Source organism: Blennius ocellaris (assembly GCF_963422515.1).
Source record: "Blennius ocellaris genome assembly, chromosome: 6".
Classification (NCBI taxonomy): domain Eukaryota; kingdom Metazoa; phylum Chordata; class Actinopteri; order Blenniiformes; family Blenniidae; genus Blennius; species Blennius ocellaris.
Genome location: NC_137655.1, coordinates 2877339 through 2894696, shown reverse-complemented (window position 1 = coordinate 2894696; position 17358 = coordinate 2877339). Strand labels below are relative to the sequence as shown.

The following is a 17358-nucleotide window of genomic DNA, read 5'->3' as shown; positions in this document are numbered from 1 at the left end:
ATTCCCCCCTGTATTTACAAGTGTATAGATTTTTTTTTAATCAAATTATATAGTCTATTCTATTTCCACAGTTCCCAGTTGCGCTCCTGTCGCCCTCGGGTTCCAGAAGGGATCTGTGTAACTGGGAAGTTCAACGTGTAGAGAAAAGATCTCGGAAACTGTACCGTCGTTGGATGAATTAAAGAGTGTCACTGGCGGGCGGTGTCGGCATTCAATGGATTTATTCATCTGTTCAGTCCCTTGACTATCAGTTTGGGGGGAGGGGGGAAATTACAAGATGATTTAAAAAAACAAAAAAAAACAAAAAACAAAAAAGAAAACCCACATAACAAAATGTTGTTACAGCCAGGTGAGGTCAGCCTGCCGCTCACACACACACTCACACACACACTCTCTCTCTCTCTCTCTCACACACACACACACACACACACACTCTCATACACTCACGCTGACCTTGGACCTCGTCTTACCTGAACTTGTGCATCCTCTACGAACCGACACTTACCAAGGGAGGCGCCTTGCCCGAGTTAAATTACTAAAACATGAGCCCCCGAGGGGGAGGACCGCTCGAAACTAACGTGGAATAAAACGAGGCTGCGGGATTCATGGACACTTCCTGTCTGTCAATCTGAACCGAGCAGAGGAGGAGGAGCAGGAGGGGGGACCGGGGGGTGGGGGGAGGGGGGGGAGAGGGGTTGGATCAGCACATCACAGCAAAGCCTAGTAACATCACATCATACAGGACACGCCCTGCTGCCCCCCCTCATCACTGCCTGGAGGGTCTGAGGTCACGGGCAGCTTGGGAGTCGGCACTCGCTCCGGTTCGCCAGGAGCGGGTCGGCACTCCGGTTCGCCAGGAGCGGGTCGGCACTCCGGTTCCCCTGGAGCGGGTCGGCACTCCGGTTCCCCTGGAGCGGGTCGGCACTCCGGTTCGCCAGGAGCGGGTCGGCACTCCGGTTCGCCAGGAGCGGGTCGGCACTCCGGTTCGCCAGGAGCGGGTCGGCACTCCGGTTCCCCAGGAGCGATTCCGCACTCCGGTTCCCCAGGAGCGGGTCGGCACTCCGGTTCCCCTGCTGTTCTGAACTGCAAGGATGGAGGTCGCTGCTCTCTGACAGCCGCTCCATGAGTGAAACGGGGAAAAGCCTGCACCCACCCTAGCCCCCAAACTGCCCGTGAGCTGATGCATGGAGTCACAATGAGTCATGCGAGAGGACAGCCGGACGCCTGCAGGCCGTGGACACGCCAGAGGACACGGCCGCCGTCACATGTTAAGACTGGAGGAGGGGCAGTTAGCTTTCTACATCAGTTCGAGTTCCCTAAAAGTTAAAATCAAACCAAAGAAAAAAATTAAACGAAACAAAACAAAAAACAAGAGTCATGTGAGGCGGGGGAGTGGGAGTGGGGGTGGCGGCAGCGGAGGCGCCGCCTCCTCGTCCAGACCGGGAGGGACAACGCAGGTCTTCACGGAGTCTTCACGGGGCATGAGTGAGTCAGCACACCCCGGGTCGTCCCCCTTTTCCCGTCAACCGTCCTTCAGCACTTCCAAAACGAAGCGAGCGTTCCAGGAGGAGGAGCGGGGCTGGATGAGGAGCGGGAGGAGCCGAAGGCGGGGCGGGACGCAAGGGGGCGGTGGAGGACGGGGCGGGGGCGGGGGCGGGAGCGGGAGCGGCCTCGGTCACTCGGTGGCCTTGAGCGAGAAGGAGAGCTTGGGCCGGGACTTCCCTTTTCCCAGGATGATTTTCTGCTCCTCCTTCTGCTGCTTCTGACGGTCCTGCTCCAGCTTCATGCGCTCCTCGTGGATCTTTCTCTGCTCCTCCACGATACGCAACTGATCCTCGGCCTGCGGGCGGCAAACACAACGTCAGAGGTCAGAGGTCAGAACCACCAGCGACATGCTTCCTCAGTTTGCTGGATCTGAAGCAAACATGTCACAGGTGGGAAAGGTAAAAGCTTCACGGAGCCGCTTTAGGTCTTTAAATGGCTGGAGTTGGAGTTCACTGCCCGGTGTTTCGGCTTGACTGGTGCCGCTGTTAACTGGTGACTCTTGCTACCAGCCATTAGCAGCAGCCAATCAAAACGGCACGATACTTTATAACTTAACGGGAAACGTGGTTAGACGGCGTTCGCCGGGACGTGTTTTTAACGTCTGCCGTGAAAGAAACTGGTTAATCCAGGGGTGTCCAACATGAGGCCTGGGGGCCAGAAGCGGCCCACCAGAGGATCTAATCCGGCCGCCATGTGACTTTTTATTTTTATTTTTAAACTATAAAAATGAAAACTGACAGAGGCTGATCAAAAAACACTCGATTGGCAAAAATGACATTCAAAACCGCCCTTGGTCAGAATTAATTAATGCAGTCTGTGGGGGTCACATGACACAACACCTTTCACAATAAAGGTACCGACCATTCTTGCAACATGTCCAATTTATGTGAAGTGATACTTTAGACATGTAAACTCAAAAGAATTTCCAGATGATGACAAATTGATTTAATCCTGAATAAAAATACAATATCCAGATACAGGTGACTGAGGGTTTTTTTTGCAAATATAATATCTGATTTCCTTTAATATGTAAATTTCAGAATAGACTGTCAAATTCTTGCAGTTACAAAAGGATCAAAAGAAGGAAAGACTTTGACATTTGTCCATATCTGCAGTTTGACATGTTACGTTTGACTTGTTGGGCCTCCAGAGGTCAGATCAGGTGGATGTGGCCCCTCAACTATAATGAGTTTGACAGATCTCTTTGCTTGTGAGCGTTTCTGTGTCGTGAGGCGCCGGCCAATCAGCAGCTTGCCCTCTGCCGACGTCACATTGTGGACTCGCCTGGAACCCCGGCAGAGGAAGAGTCACAAAAGTACCCGGTACTAACGACGACGTGGAACTAGTGGGTAAGCGGCAATAGGCAATAAATGGGAGGCGGGAAATTGACGGATCCTGCGGACGTGTGATTTTAGTAAAAAAAAAAAAAAACCAGGAAGTGGAGCGCCGGGTCGTACCAGTTTGGCCTGAGCCTCGGCGATCTTGCGGTTATTCTCTTCCAGGATTTTTTCCAGCTCCTCCCGCTTTGACTTTTCTTCCTCCTAGAGGGGTGACATGGTGCCATGTTAGCGCACAAACAGGCCAAAAAGCACTGGAACGTGCACACACACACACGCACACACACACACGCACACAAACACACACACACTCATACATAATCGCACACACTCTCACACGCATGAGAATTCACCACCAGCTAACGCACACGGCATACAGAAGGTCGTTTCTCTGCGGTCTCGACTTGGTTTAAACTAAAATACGTTTAAAAGAGGCAGAAAGAAAAAAAAAAAAAAAAAACTCTCCCTCTACTGCTGGTTATTCCCTCGCAGAGAACTTTACAGGCTAAACCACACCGCCGGCACTTACTGTGAGAGACACACTCATCAAATCACACTCATCAAGAGGAGACAGAGGTATGACAGACAGTACAGTCTAGAAGAAAATACAGCTTTTTAACATTATAAACAAGAGAGAGAGTGAGAGAGTGAGAGAGAGAGGGAGAGAGAGAAGCATACAAATAAAAGAGGGAATAGTTTTGGCTCACCAATGCACGAATACCTACGCATTTCCTTGCCTGTGTACCTACACAACTGGTGAAAGCATTCGGCATTAAAGGGTTGAATATGTACAGTCTGGTCCGGACTGCGGCCCCTGCAGACAGAGCAGCTCCGGGCCGGCGGGCTCTGCTTCACGTGTGTGTGTGTGTGTGTGTATGTACGGTGTGTGTGTGTGTGTGTGTGTGTATGCATGTGTGTGTGTGTGCGGCTCGAGCACCAACCCGACCACGGTACACTTACAGTACAGGACACGGGTCGACACGAGCTGAGAGGCTGCAGGGCCAGCAGCTAGTTTAGGAGGGTGGGGGTGGGGTGGGGTGGAGGGGGGGGGGGGGTGGAGGGGGGGTTTCCAAAGTCAACACAACAAAACAGCACAATGATGTCGAGGGGGGGAAAACAACGTTACGGTGAGCAGCTGCAGGCCTAGAGGAGAAGCAAGTGGTGAGTACAGAACACTTTCTCAGCCGGGTCGGGGTCGTGGAACGTGGAAGCGTGAGGTCACAGGTCACCGTCCCCCCCCCCCCCCCCCCCCCCCGCCCCCCCTCCACCCTCGAACCATCACCAGACTGAGCTACACCCTACTCCTCAGTCCTGGTGTGGACGGGGCTACGGGAGGACGCCGCGCTCTGCGGCAGCGACAGGAAGTGAGGAGGCGGAGGAGCCGACCTCCCGACGGAGAACACGGTACCTTGGCTGTTTATGGGCAAGTGTGACGACATTAAAATGTGTGACATGGGTCCGGCGTCAATTCGTCTGCGCCGCCAGTTTCCTCCGTCTGCAAAAATGCGCGTGGGCAAGGTCTGGAGTACCCACAATCTCCTGCAAAGCCCCGCCCCCCCCCGACCATCAATCGCAGCATTTGAATGGGAAATGGGGTACGTGTCTCTCAGGATCAGTTTTTTTGTGAGGAAGCAACGTTCAATGTCGAGGTCCATGACCTCCTGAACCTGTACCGACCCGGGGCCTGCGCTACGACACTGGATCGTCTCTTATCCAGAGAACTTCCAACTTCTCCCAGGGATAAAGTCGCCCTGGTGACTTTCTCTCTATGAGATCAAAGCGAGTGTAAAGCTCCGCCTCCAAATCAAGATCAAACCTCTTGGAAAACTACCCAATAAGACGTGTTCCAAGTCTATTTTGGCTCCACGAGGGTTGATCTGGAATAATGAATCCAATAATAAATAGTTAGATTTGCAGTTTGGGCTTTTTTGGGGGGCAAAAATCTTACTTTGAAAGGCAAATAGCGGACTTCCTGTTGGAGTCAGGTCAAAAGTTAGAGCGCGTGAGTTGTAGATCCCAACGAGACGAACAAATGGACGTTCGTTTTATCTCTCTACGACATTCCTTCGGACCGTGGCGGGCGGTTAAAATTTTCTAGGTGGTGCTAGAGAGCCATTTTTGGACTTTGTGGGGATTTTCTTTTAGATTTTAAATAACATTTTTCCCCAGTTTTGACGAGTGTGCCAAATTTGGTGTTTAGGGGGTCAAATCTGAGTCGATTGACGCATCAGGAGTCCCATAAAATAATAATAATAAGAAAAAACATAACAAAAACAATATAGAATTTCGCCAGTAGGTACTGATTGGCCAGTGGTGACCTAAGAGTGACCTGAGAGGTCCCTAATAATAATGCTCACGCTGACAAGAACTGCAGAAACATGAATATATGGAACGTACAACTACACATGTTGCGGTGAAGAACTAATATTCCAAAACACACACACACACGGGGGGAAACAGCCTCAAGACCACTTGATAGACAATCTAAGCTAAAAGAAGAGCAGCGGGAGAAGCTCAGCTCAGCCCGACGCGTTTCTTGCTGCAATAAAGTGAAATTGAGCGATCAGAGTGTTTATATTGTGCGATGAATTAATATCGAATAATCTCACAAAGTCACGTATAAACGAGTCAGGAAAGTTCTGGCTTTGGATGCGTTTTGATTCTTCATGTTCTCAGAGAATAGTTGAACCAACGAGGTGATAACCTGCGTCGTGTTCTTCTGATCAGTATCGTGTGTGTCTGGGTGAGTCAAACCCAGCCAGCAGAGATACCCTGGGTATGTTGATCACGGGTCGTAGCATAGGCCCCTGATCTCTGGCGAAGCTGCTAAAAAAAACCCAGAAAGACCTTCACATGGTGTGAAAAGCTTCAATACGGAAGCTGATCGACAGACTATAAAACGTGTCACAGAAAGAAATGTAAAAAAAAAAAAAAAACTTTATTGAAGACAATCATGGAAATATTTACAAAACTGAAGGTGAACCAGTTGGAAAACGATGAAAAGAATGAAGACCGGCCATGGCAAAAGTCTGAGCAGCAGGCCGAGAAGAGTGAGCGACCCGGGTCGGTCTGAACATTCCAAGTCTCGTCACAAGTTCTGGGACACTGAGAATTCCCATTTTTCCTGAACTTGGTCCTGGGCTGAAGTGGCATAAACGTTGTGATGCGTCAGCAGATTCATCTGGATTTATGTAAACGGTATGGAACCTTGAAGAAATGTGAGATACATCATTAACTACGGGCCTAAAAAAAAAAAAAAAAAAAGACTGGTTCTGCTGCGTTAGAAGGCATCAGCCATGACAGTGACGTTTACAGTTGTAAAGATCAAAGAGTTTTATCAAAGCAGTTCAATCTTTGATTAGTGGACAATCTTCAAAGAGAAAATGTAGATTTTTCTTTCGAGGATTAAGCGTAAAGTTTACGTCTGTAGACAACCTGACGAAACGCAGGGAATTCTGGACGGGGTTTTTTTTTTTATTTGAAAATACAGGAAGTCCAATGTTGTGTAAAAAAAAAAAAAAAAAAAAAAAAAAGGTGTGCGGGTGGCCCCGTCAAGTCTAAAGGCGGGAGCAGCATCTTGGGGCCTGGTTGCCATGGCAACGGCTGGCTAGTGCGGACGAGGCGGAGACAGACGGCGGTTCTAAGAAAGTCTGTTGACAGTGTGAACAGGTGTGTGTTAATGTGTGTGTGTGTGTGTGGTCATGCTGGCTCCTCCTCTAGAGGCCCCCCCCGTTAAGACTTGTGCCATGGCAGGTAGACCTCCGCGGTCAGAGTGGGGGGAGGAGGAGGAGGAGGGGGGGTGGGGGGGTGGAGGGGGGTAAAGGGAGGGGGCTGCGTTCCAAACGACCGAGCGTTACCTCTCTGGCCTTCTGGGCCGCCAGCTCGGCCTGCCGCTGCCTCTCCAGCTCCTCCAGCAGCTGCCGCTCCATGATGCGCTTGGCCTCCTCCACCCGCCGCAGCACCTCCCGCTCGATCTCGTCCTTGCGCTTCTCCAGCTCCTCCTCCACGCGCTTGGCCACCAGCTCCTCCACCCGCCGGGCCGTCTCCTCCTCGATCAGCTTCTCCTCGATCTCCTGCTGCCGGCTGCGGGGGGGGGGAGGGGGAGAGACGACGCTTCCGTCAGGCAACACGTCGGAGACGATTCACACACTTTTATTCGCGGAGGAGACGGAAGCGACACTTCTAATCTGAGGAAACTCCCGGTTAAGCGCTAGATGCAGGGGTGTCAAACTAATTTTAGTTGAGGGGCCACATCCACCCTGATCTGACCTCTGGAGGCCCAACAGATCAAACGTAACATGTTAAACTGCAGCTATGGTAATGCTAATGGCAATTAGCATTACCTGGAGCGCCGCCACGGTCGCCACGGTTACCAGCAAATGACTCCCGCCAAGGGCGGACGTGAGCGGCGCACCGACGATCTCTAAACTTCCGAGTTTCTCCGCGTTTGTGGAGCTATTTTAACTTCCGCTCCGTGTACAGCCGTTACCTGATGTCACTCCTTCTTTTATTATATCGTGTTTTTTGGATCAGAAACTGATTTTGGACTGTTTTGCACTTTGTCGTGTTTCCTTGTTTATTCTCATCCAGAATGTTTTTGGTAGAATCCATGTTTAGATTATTTCTCTCCGTCTATCAACAAGTTTACTAGGTGATCAGAAGGTCCTTCAATACGTCTCTGTGTGGCGTTTACCTGGTTTTCCTGCGTTCTTCTGGGTCCGGCGGTATAGAAAATGGACTGATGGATGTTGAGTTCTGAACTCTGTTCAAATTGGATTACAAGAAATCTTTATTAAAAAAAATAAAGAAATAAAGAGAAACAAGACCCCAGTCAAAAAAATTATCACAATAATTTAAGGTGCCTGATTATGCTGTAGATCAGGGGGGTCAAACTGATTTCAGGTGAGGGGCCACATCAACCTGATCTGACCTCTGGAGGCCCAACAAGTCAAACGTAACATATCAAACTGCAGATATGGACAAATGTCAAAGTCTTTCCTTCTTTTGATCCTTTTGTAACTGCAGGAATTTGACAGTCTATTCTGAAATGTACATATTAAAGTTAATATTATTAAAGATATTATATTTGCAAAAACAACCACAATATCTGTATCTGGATATCGTATTTTTTATTCAGGATTAAAACAATTTGTCATCATCTGGAAATTTCTTTTGAGTTTACATGTCTAAAGTATCACTTCACATAAATTGGACACCTTTATTGTGAAAGGTGTTGCGTCATGTGACCTCCACAGATTGCGTGAATTAATTCTGACCAAGGGTGGTTTTCAATGTCATTTTTGTCAATCTAGTGTTTTTAGATCAGCCTCTGTCAGTTTTCATATTTATACTTTAAAAATTTTTTTTAATATATATATATATATATATATAAATCACATGACAGGTCGGATTAGATCCTCTGGCGGGCCGCTTCTGGCCCCCGGGCCTCATGTTGGACACCCCTGGTCTAGAGTTTTCTCCAGTTTCACAACGTTTCCAGAGGGGAAATGAAACAGGAGTTACTGAAGCTGGGTTTGAATTTGTGCATTTTGAAGAAGAAAAACACTGTAGAAAATGTGTGAAACACCTGTGATGTTACAATAAAACCAGCTGGCCGTTGTTCTGATATATTTGCTAGTTTATATATTTTGAATTTTTTTTTACTAACATTTATCATAAATGCACATAAGAGCAGAACATTGGTACTGTTGAGTAACGGTACTGATTCCGTGTCGTTTCAGAAGCGAAAGCTACACCTCCATAGCGTCAGCTGGTTTCAGCCGCGAAGCATTTCATGAAAGCGTTTCAGTCGTCACTTCCTCTCCAAATGTCAAACAAAAGGAAGGAGTGTCGGTTATAAACTCAAGTGGAATCCCACTTATTTGAGTCGACCGTCCAAAGATTTTCTGCTGTGCGGCAACAACAACAAAAAAGCAAGTGACGGTGTCGCTTTACCTGCTTAAAACAACTGTAAACGTTTGGTTCCTTGCTCTGGGCTGCTGGCCCTACCTGAACCGAGCCGTCACATGGCTGCTGGCACACTGTAGAACTCTCCCTACCCTCCCTACCCTCCACGGGTCTGATTTCATCCTGTCAGCCTCTGGGAACTGGAGACCGCCACCAGTCCCCCCCCCCCCGGGTCCCTGTGTCTTCATATTTACATCTCTATGCCTGCTAAGTGCTCCGTTGGATATTAATCTGTGGAGGTAAGAAGAGGCCACTTGAGACGGCAGGTGTGGGACAGCAGCTCCTGTGTCAGGTGTCCCCCCCCCCCCCCCACACACACACGGGGCTCTCTGGGACGTTTCAGGACAATTCCGTCAAACCAACAAGCGGAACAAGGAAAACCCTGAATCTCACCAGAACCCCACCATGACTCCAGTGTTCAATTACACACCAGGGTAGTAAACAGTCAACAACGAAGGATTTTAATAGACGCCATATTGGAGAAGAGGTGGGACACCTTCACGCACCACGACAAACTGAAACCGCCACAATCGGACACCATTTCACGCCGAAAACAGGAAGGAAAACAAAATGCTCCCCGTTTTAATTTACTGCTGCTAATATTCCTGTCCTCTACACACAACGTGGCTTGATTCCTCACATCGATACGAGAACATTTCACGAGCAGAGACCCTGAACACTGCAGACTTCTGCTGGGAATCGGATTAAAACAGGATTTGTTTCAGTTCATCTTTCTTCAATATAGTATAAACCAGAGGTGCTCAATACGTCGATGGCGATCTACCAGTCGATCGCAAAGGTAGTAATAGTAGATCGCATGACATTAGAAAAAAATAGACGCTGGTGTAATGAAATAATTTACCTTTCCGAATTACGAATACAATCGAACGCAGCGTCAGATGATGGCTGAGTTTTTCTGACCTTCAGGTCACCGCACACGCGCAAACAAGGACGCTAAGTGTGGCAAAGCTAACAAGCTAGTCAGCGAGTTACCGCAAAAACGAGTGGGGGGGGCCGGACCAAGTGAGAAGACGAAGACGTGTCACTTTCATGAGGAATGGGAGGTGCACTTTTTTTCACAATGTCCTTTTCGAAGTGCGTTTGTCTCGTCTGCCAGTCGACCGTCGCAATACCAAAGAAGGTAATCAGAGTAAACTCAGGTAATTACAAAGAATGTTCATAGTTAATTATGTCGTGTTGCACAATATTGGCTCATACGGTTTTGCAAGGTCCATCTTTATACATTGTACATATAAAGAATCCTCAATATATTTGAAAATAAATATATGTTTTGCATTTTTGTAGTGGGTGGATCACTTTGACTTGGTCGTTTCATAAGTAGCTTGCAGGCTGAAAAAGTGTGGGCACCCCTGGAATAAACAATAGTGGGTTTTGTCCTCTGGCTGATGGGTTTAACCCGACAGTCCAACATGAGCCAAACAGCAGCAGCCATTCATAAAGCCTGCACATCTGTCAATCCCCGTTCAGTCTGTACGCAGTTTCTCTGTTTTATATGCATTATTTTTTATTACAGTCTCTCAATGCTCTGCTCGAGCTGCAAACCGATTTCAAAACGTTCCTTTCTGCAGGTGAATGGCTCAGCCTACATTTATCCTGAATCAACACAAATGACCTGACCCACAGTGAGACAACAGCAGCAGAGAACAGAAGAAAAGTGGAGTTTGAAAAAGTTCTCAGAAGCCGAAGTGAACTAATCCATAGGGGCGAGTGCAGATTAACACCGTCATAACAGAATCTTTATGTTAATTTGTAATAATAACACTAACACACAGTTGAGAAAAGCTAGTGATCATGTGTGTGAAGCAGGGCGTCAAACATAAGGCCCAAAACCAAAGCTAGTCTGCTGGATGATCCTGTGACGTGTGAAAAAGACACAAATGGAAGTCTTTGGGATCGCAGGTGACGCCTGATAACACCTGCTGAGCACCAACAGGTTGTCTGGACTGCATCACATGTGGAAATTTTCAGGATGAAGCCGTTTAACTGGAGGGCAAACGGTGAAGCGGTGACTACACAGACGTTACGACGCTCCTGGTCAGGGGTGTCAAACTCCGGCCCTCGAGGGCCGCAGCCCTGCATGTTTTCCACGTCTCCCTCCCCTGAATGTCCTGATGGTTCATCACCACGGTCAACACAAAGCTAGGTAACAAGCTGCTCATTGCAATCAGCTGTGTGGAAGCAGGGAGACCTGCAAATCGTGCAGGGCTGGAGTTTGACACCCCTGGTCTTGGCGGATGCGAGGTCAAAAGGTTAAGCGCATCAGGGCTCCAGGACGAACACGAGATTTAATACCGAGTGTTTGCTTTAACCCACAACTTTTTGGGCGCCTGAACAGGTGATCCAGCCCCCGGCCTGTGCACCTGACAGGCTGAGGTTCACCTGTGCTCCAGCTGGTGTGAGCCCAGGTGAGGCTACCTCACCTGTGGGTCCCGAGGCGGGGAGCTGCGAGGGACCACTGAGCACAGCTGGATCTGTGGTGAGTGGTCCACCTCTGCCCCCTCCCCTCAGGTGCACACAGGTGAGCCGGTCCGTGCCGTGCGGCCACCGCCAGCCGACGTCAGCCGCATCCCCCGGGTAGCATTAGCCGTGCTAAAGCTAGCCCATGCAGAGAGCGGCTAAGCTAGCCGTTAGCCTAGCATGCCGCAGCCTCGTCGCCGTTTTAAACTTCGGGGTTTTTATTTTTCGGGAAATACTCACATCTTCCGCTGCCTCTCCATCTCCACCTTCCTCTCCTCCTCCTCCTTCCTCTGCTTCTCGTCCAGGGCGTTCCTCTTGCTCAGCGTGCGGCCGAAGATGTCGATGCGCTCCGGGGGAGATGCGGGTCTCTCTCTGGCGGACCGGGACCGGGAGCGGGACTCCCTGCGCCGGTTCCTCTTGGACTCCCGGGACTTGGACCTCTTCTTGGAGTGTTCCCGGTCTCTGGACCGGGACCGGCTCCTCTTCTTGCTGTGCTTGCTGCTCTTGGAGTGTTTGGAGCGGGACGAGCTGCGGCTCCGGGAGCGGCCCATGGTTGGTGGATCTGACGCGGGAGGGGGGCTCGGGGAGCGCGTCTGTGTCTGTGAGGGGGAGCGGGATCCGCCGGCTGGCTTCAAACTATCAACTCCGATCGGTCAACACATGCGCTGCTGGTTCGGGACGGTAGAAGGAGGGAAAAATAACTGAAACTGCTTGTTATTGAGAGCTAACAGGAAAGATGGCGGCTTGTCGAGTCTGTGCTTTCCCATCAGCCACTGCGGCTTTCGGCTTCTTCCGGAACTCTTCGGAATAATCCGAACGTCACGCAACCACGTGACAGCCTGCTGCTGAAGAGTGAGTGAGCGAGTGTCCCATTAATTACTTTTAAATTGTATCTGTATTTGGCGCTATATAAATAAAGTTTAATTGAACTGTATGTCCATTCATCTTTCATTTTGAGATTGCACATTTGTATTGTAGTGCGCCAGATTCACCTGTTTTCCCATCAACCTCTGTATTTAATTTCTAGTTCTACTATTGAAAGGGGGATATTATGCAAAATTCACTTTCTAATGATAAAAAAAAAAACTGTAATATGCATCCCAATACCTCAGAATGATGCCCAAGAAGTGAAGAAAGTGTATCCTCTCTCTTCCTGACTTGTTTCAGTTTTTTTAAAAGTGTGTTACTCCAAGCAGCCAATCAGAAATCAAACCCTATATAATGTCATCGGGGATTTAGCCAATCACAATCAAGTTAGGCTCCTCCCCTTTGACTCCTCCCACAATCAGGCAGCTCTACTCTGGCACATGGCGCCACGAGAGGAAGTACTTCCTCCTCTTCCCATAGATGGGCGTGTGTGGGCGGAGCCAGTGCAGCTCACACAGACACAGCAGATTCCGAATGCAGCAGAAAAGGTGGATTTGGGAAAGTAAACTTTGAAAACAACGTTTTTGGACCAACAAGACCTGGGGTCAGCTTGTCACCTGGCTTGACACCCCCACTGAAAATTCGGGGATCCTCATTATTAAAAAAAAAAAAAAGAAATCACTTTTTTTTAAATTTTCTTTTATTGGTCTTTTCTTAACGGGGATGTCTTGATGATCTGCACAAGTTTGTAAAAATAAAAACAGTTTTGCAATAAAAGATAGACGGAGCATCTAAATCGTATCAATTAAAGAAGAATGTTGGTCTCCATGGATACCGTGACAGTAAAAACGATCTATACAAGAAAATGTCCTCCCTGTCGTTTTTTTTTTCCCCGTGACTTTAAATACCTCTGGGTTTGTTGTTGTTGTGTGTTTTAATTTTTTTTTACCTGAATGAGCCTCTCCCGTCTCCACGCGCCTCCCCCCCCCCCCCCACCACTCCATGACGCCGATCGATAAACTCCGGGAATGTTTTCTTTGAAGTCGTCCTGCAGCTCCGTCAGAGAAGATTAGAGGCTTGATTCTGTCGGTGCTGCCGAAAAAGAAAGTGTTTCGATCTCCTCCTTTTTGAAATCTCTGGCTCAAAGGCAAATCTCTGGCTCAACCCCCCCCAGAAATAATCCGCTTTTTAAAGTTCTATGTAGATTATTAAACAAGCACACGACCTGTAACTTCACTGAACGACTGCTGGGCTTTAAAAAGAACCACGAGAAACCAAACCGACACACAACCTCACAAAGAGAAACAATGTGGTCTATACTGGTATATATTAGTATAAACTGGTCTGTACTGGTCTAAACTGGTCTATAATGGTCTACACTAGTATATATTGGTATATACTGGTCTAAACTGGTCTATAGTGGTCTACACTAGTATATATTGGTCTATACTGGTCTAAACTGGTCTACACTAGTATATACTGGTATATACTGGTCTAAGCTGGTCTATAATGGTCTACACTAGTCTACACTAGTATATATTGGTCTAAACTGGTCTATAATGGTCTACACTAGTATATACTGGTATATACTGGTCTATACTGCGCTATACTGGTCTATACTACTCTGTACTGCTATATACTGGTCTACACTACTCTATACTGCTCTATACTGGCCTACACTGCTCTATACTGGTCTACACTACTCTGTACTGCTATATACTGGTCTACACTGCTCAATACTGGTATACACTGGTCTATACTGGTCTACACTGGTCTACACTGCTTTATGCTGGTATACACTGGGTTACACTGGTCTAAACTGGTCAATGATAATCTATACTTGTCTAGGCGGTCTATATAGGTCTATGATGCTGTCTCACCTCCAGATCAGCTGATTCCTCGCGGTTCACCCAGATCAGTCTGTTTCCGCTGATTAAGCAAAGTGACAAGCTGTGAAGACTATTTGGACGTCCCGCTCAGCTCCAGGTCCTCCTGTGGACGTCTGTCCATCTCTGCCGGCGTCCATTTTTGAAACGTTGCTGTCATTCACTGTCAGAGTTCACCCAGCTTGTAAATACAGAGACGAGAACATCAGATAAACCGCCAACAGAGGAAGAAAGGAGAGAATGTTCTTTTTTTTTAAAGCAGCTCAGTGACTCGATCCAGCAGGAAACGATTGTTGTCCCTCTCTGGTGAGACGAGGCCATTGTGATAACCGTCCCCCGAGAGGAGCAGCGCTCAAAATAAACCGCACCGCTATATTTAACAAACATCGCAACTCAAAGAGCCACGAGAACCACAATCCCCCAAAGGTCACAGCATGAAGGTACCTTCTAATCGGTTACCTGTGGCTCCGACAAACACCGGAGGAGAGAAACAGTTTGTTGAAAGATGGGGGTTGGATGTAAATACAAAGTACCTCCAAAGCGACGACGGACCTGATGGGATGTCGGCGCCAGGAATGGAGGACGGGGGTCTGGTTCCTCGCACCGCTTGAAGCCGCGCAATCGATTTTCTTTGCAAGGTGTGTTGTATTTTTACGGTCCTTCAAAGTCCGAGTTAAAAGGAATCGGCGCGTCTTGTTTTGGAGGCAGAGCTGCTTAGAGCTTCTTTTGATGAATAATAGAGTGGGGGTTTTTCTTCGCGGAGGCGATGGGGAAGAACCAGAGGAACTCCAGAATCGGAGAAGCGGTGGATGTGTGAATGAGAGGATCGAGAGGATCGAGAAGCTGTTCAGATGAAGAAACAACTTTGAAGAAACAACTACGATCTGGTCTGATCTGATCTGATCTGGTCTGATCTGTGCCGTTCGGGGAAACTGCAGATCACAACCAGACCTTTAACTCACAACCATCTGGATTACATAGAACATTTCTATGAGCTGGGATGAGTCTATGTACTGGACCAGGAGGAGTCTATCTACTGGACTGAACCAAGTAGAGTCAATCTACTGGACTGAACCAGGTAGAGTCCATCTACTGGACTGAACCAGGAGGAGTCTTTGTGCTGGACTGAACCAGGAGGAGTCTTTGTGCTGGACTGAACCAGGAGGAGTCTATGTACTGGACTGAACCAGGAGGAGTCTTTGTGCTGGACTGAACCAGGAGGAGTCTATGTACTGGACTGAACCAGGAGGAGTCTGTTCTACCGGACTGAACCAGGTGAGGTCCATCTACTGGATTGAACCAGGAGGAGTCCATCTACTGGGCTGAACCAGGAGGAGTCTATGTACTGGATTGAACCAGGAGGAGTCTATCTACTGGGCTGAACCAGGAGGAGTCTATGTACTGGACTGAACCAGGAGGAGTCTATGTACTGGACTGAACCAGGAGGAGTCTATCTACTGGACTGAACCAGGAGGAGTCTGTCAACTGGACTAAACCAGGATGCGTCTATCTACTGGACTGAACCAGGAGGAGTCTATCTACAGGACTGAACACGTCCCCACAGCGCTCTCCTCACAACACTGAAAAAAAACTTCTCTTTTCGCGTTGTGTTCATTTTTAGTCCATTTTAACTTTAATTAGTCTCCTTGAACTAATTCAGCTCGTTGAGTTGTTTTATTTTTTGTTTGTTTGTTTCTTTTCCTTTTCGAGGTCAAATGAACCTTCTTAACAGTTTAAAACCCTGTTTTTGCTCTTTTCTTCACAGTTTCTTTGTTTGTTTTCAGCCAATCTGGATGTTTTTCCTTCTCACTTTTTTTTTTTTTTTTTCCATTTTAGCAAGAGCATATTTTTGGAAATAAGTCAGCTATGCAAATTAAGTTAAAAACACTTCTAGTAATCGGACGACAATGTATTGTAATATACCTTTCGGAACGCTAAAGAGCCACATGTGCTGCAGACTTCCAGTACAGGACCGGCTAACATGGAAAGTTAAAAGTCTGTAAAGATTGTTTTCTTAAAACACTTCAGCCCAAAGAATCTGGGAACACTGAAGTGTTTCCAACACGCTGCTGAATACTTCCTGGTATTGAGGATTCTATGTGTTTTTTTGTTTGCTCGGCATTATCTCATCATGAGGACGGATTGATTCTCTCCTGCAGTGAAAATAATTCAGTTAACAGAGGAACACTGACAGACGGGTGAGTAACCCCCCCCCCCCCCCCCCCATCCCCTCCTCCACCCCCACCACCTCAGCAGATTGGAGCTTCTTTACTCGACGTGCAGGAAACGAGATGAGCACACGCTTATTGTATTTCAACGTTATTCCACATGTTTCTGATCCGCAGAGCAAAGTGGATCCCGGCCGAGCAAAGTCAGACAAAAACCACCGGCCTCTTCAACGTCTCACACTAATAAATCCAATCGTACGACGCTCCTAATCGCTGACGGATTATGGATTATAATCTGCACCTGCTTACATGCAGTGCCTGGACTGCTAACTACTCGAGATCAGTGTTTTTCAACCTTTTTTGAGCCAAGGCACACTTTTGTCTTTGGAAAGATCTGGAGGCACACCACCACCTGAAAATGTTAAAATGTGAAACTCTGTAGCCTCTATTAACAATATAAAGTCATTCTCACCAAAGTTTTATCAACAAGAATCAAATAAATACAGAAAAAAAGTATTTCCCGATTTCTTTTTGTAATAGTGACTCCCTCAGTGTGAAACCTGGACCTGATGGATGAAGAGCTGAGATCCTGGTTCACATTCTTCCTTTTCAAAAACTTCTCCATCACTGTCACTGACACAGTACTTTGATACAAGATGGTAGCAGGAGGTGGAGATGAACCACACTGACGTCTGTCACTTTACATTTCACCGGCAAAGTTATGTGCTGCCCTCTAGTGGCGAAGAGTATTTATACATGATTACTCTGCAACACACTGTCGCTGTGAGAGCAAATGTTTTTTTAGAAATAAATGTGAAATTGGATAATTTCCCACGGCTCACCTGACTTTATCTCGCGGAAACACCAGTGTGGTTGAAAAACACTGCTCTAGTGTATAACCTCACATCTCTAAAGCACAAGTCTATCTTCCTCCAGGGCAAACGGACCGACAGTATCGCAGTTTTCACCCGCAGAGACTAAAGAAAAAGCTCTGAATTCGACCGAATTTGACGTAGAAAACACAAAAATCAGCGATATATCAAAGCTGCGAGGAGTGTCGGACGGGTACAATTCAATTTCAAGATGCATGAAGTGTGAACTCTGAAAAGT

At 47.7% G+C, this 17358-nt stretch overlaps 1 protein-coding gene across 3 annotated transcripts; it reads right to left on the bottom strand.

Annotated features, from left to right (window-relative positions):
• Nucleotides 1-204: 204 nt before the first annotated feature.
• arglu1a (arginine and glutamate rich 1a) lies at nucleotides 205-12086 on the bottom strand. 3 transcript variants are annotated; one of them, XM_080497976.1, is made up of 5 exons: nucleotides 11568-12086; nucleotides 7576-7644; nucleotides 6740-6965; nucleotides 3003-3086; nucleotides 205-1840 (listed from the first exon to the last, which is right to left on the bottom strand). In XM_080497976.1, exons 1-5 carry the CDS (start codon nucleotides 11876-11878, stop codon nucleotides 1676-1678), a joined length of 855 nt encoding a protein of 284 aa, XP_080354102.1. In that variant the 5' UTR covers nucleotides 11879-12086; the 3' UTR covers nucleotides 205-1675. The 3 variants fall into 3 exon arrangements, 2 of the variants coding, with proteins under 2 accessions (XP_080354102.1, XP_080354103.1); XR_013936655.1 differs by having other exon boundaries at nucleotides 1776-1840; nucleotides 3003-6089; XM_080497977.1 differs by lacking the exon at nucleotides 7576-7644.
• Nucleotides 12087-17358: the final 5272 nt, after the last annotated feature.

What these genes read in the sequence shown, in the direction of transcription:
- arglu1a (XM_080497976.1), bottom strand. Translation starts at nt 11,878, where the DNA reads ATGGGCCGCTCCCGGAGCCGCAGCTCGTCCCGCTCCAAACACTCCAAG. An exon ending in CGGCCCAGAAGGCCAGAGAG is followed by an intron (nt 3,087 to 6,739) that starts GTAACGCTCGGT and finishes TCACCCCTCTAG; the next exon opens with GAGGAAGAAAAGTCAAAGCG. An exon ending in CCGAGGCTCAGGCCAAACTG is followed by an intron (nt 1,841 to 3,002) that starts GTACGACCCGGC and finishes TGCCGCCCGCAG; the next exon opens with GCCGAGGATCAGTTGCGTAT.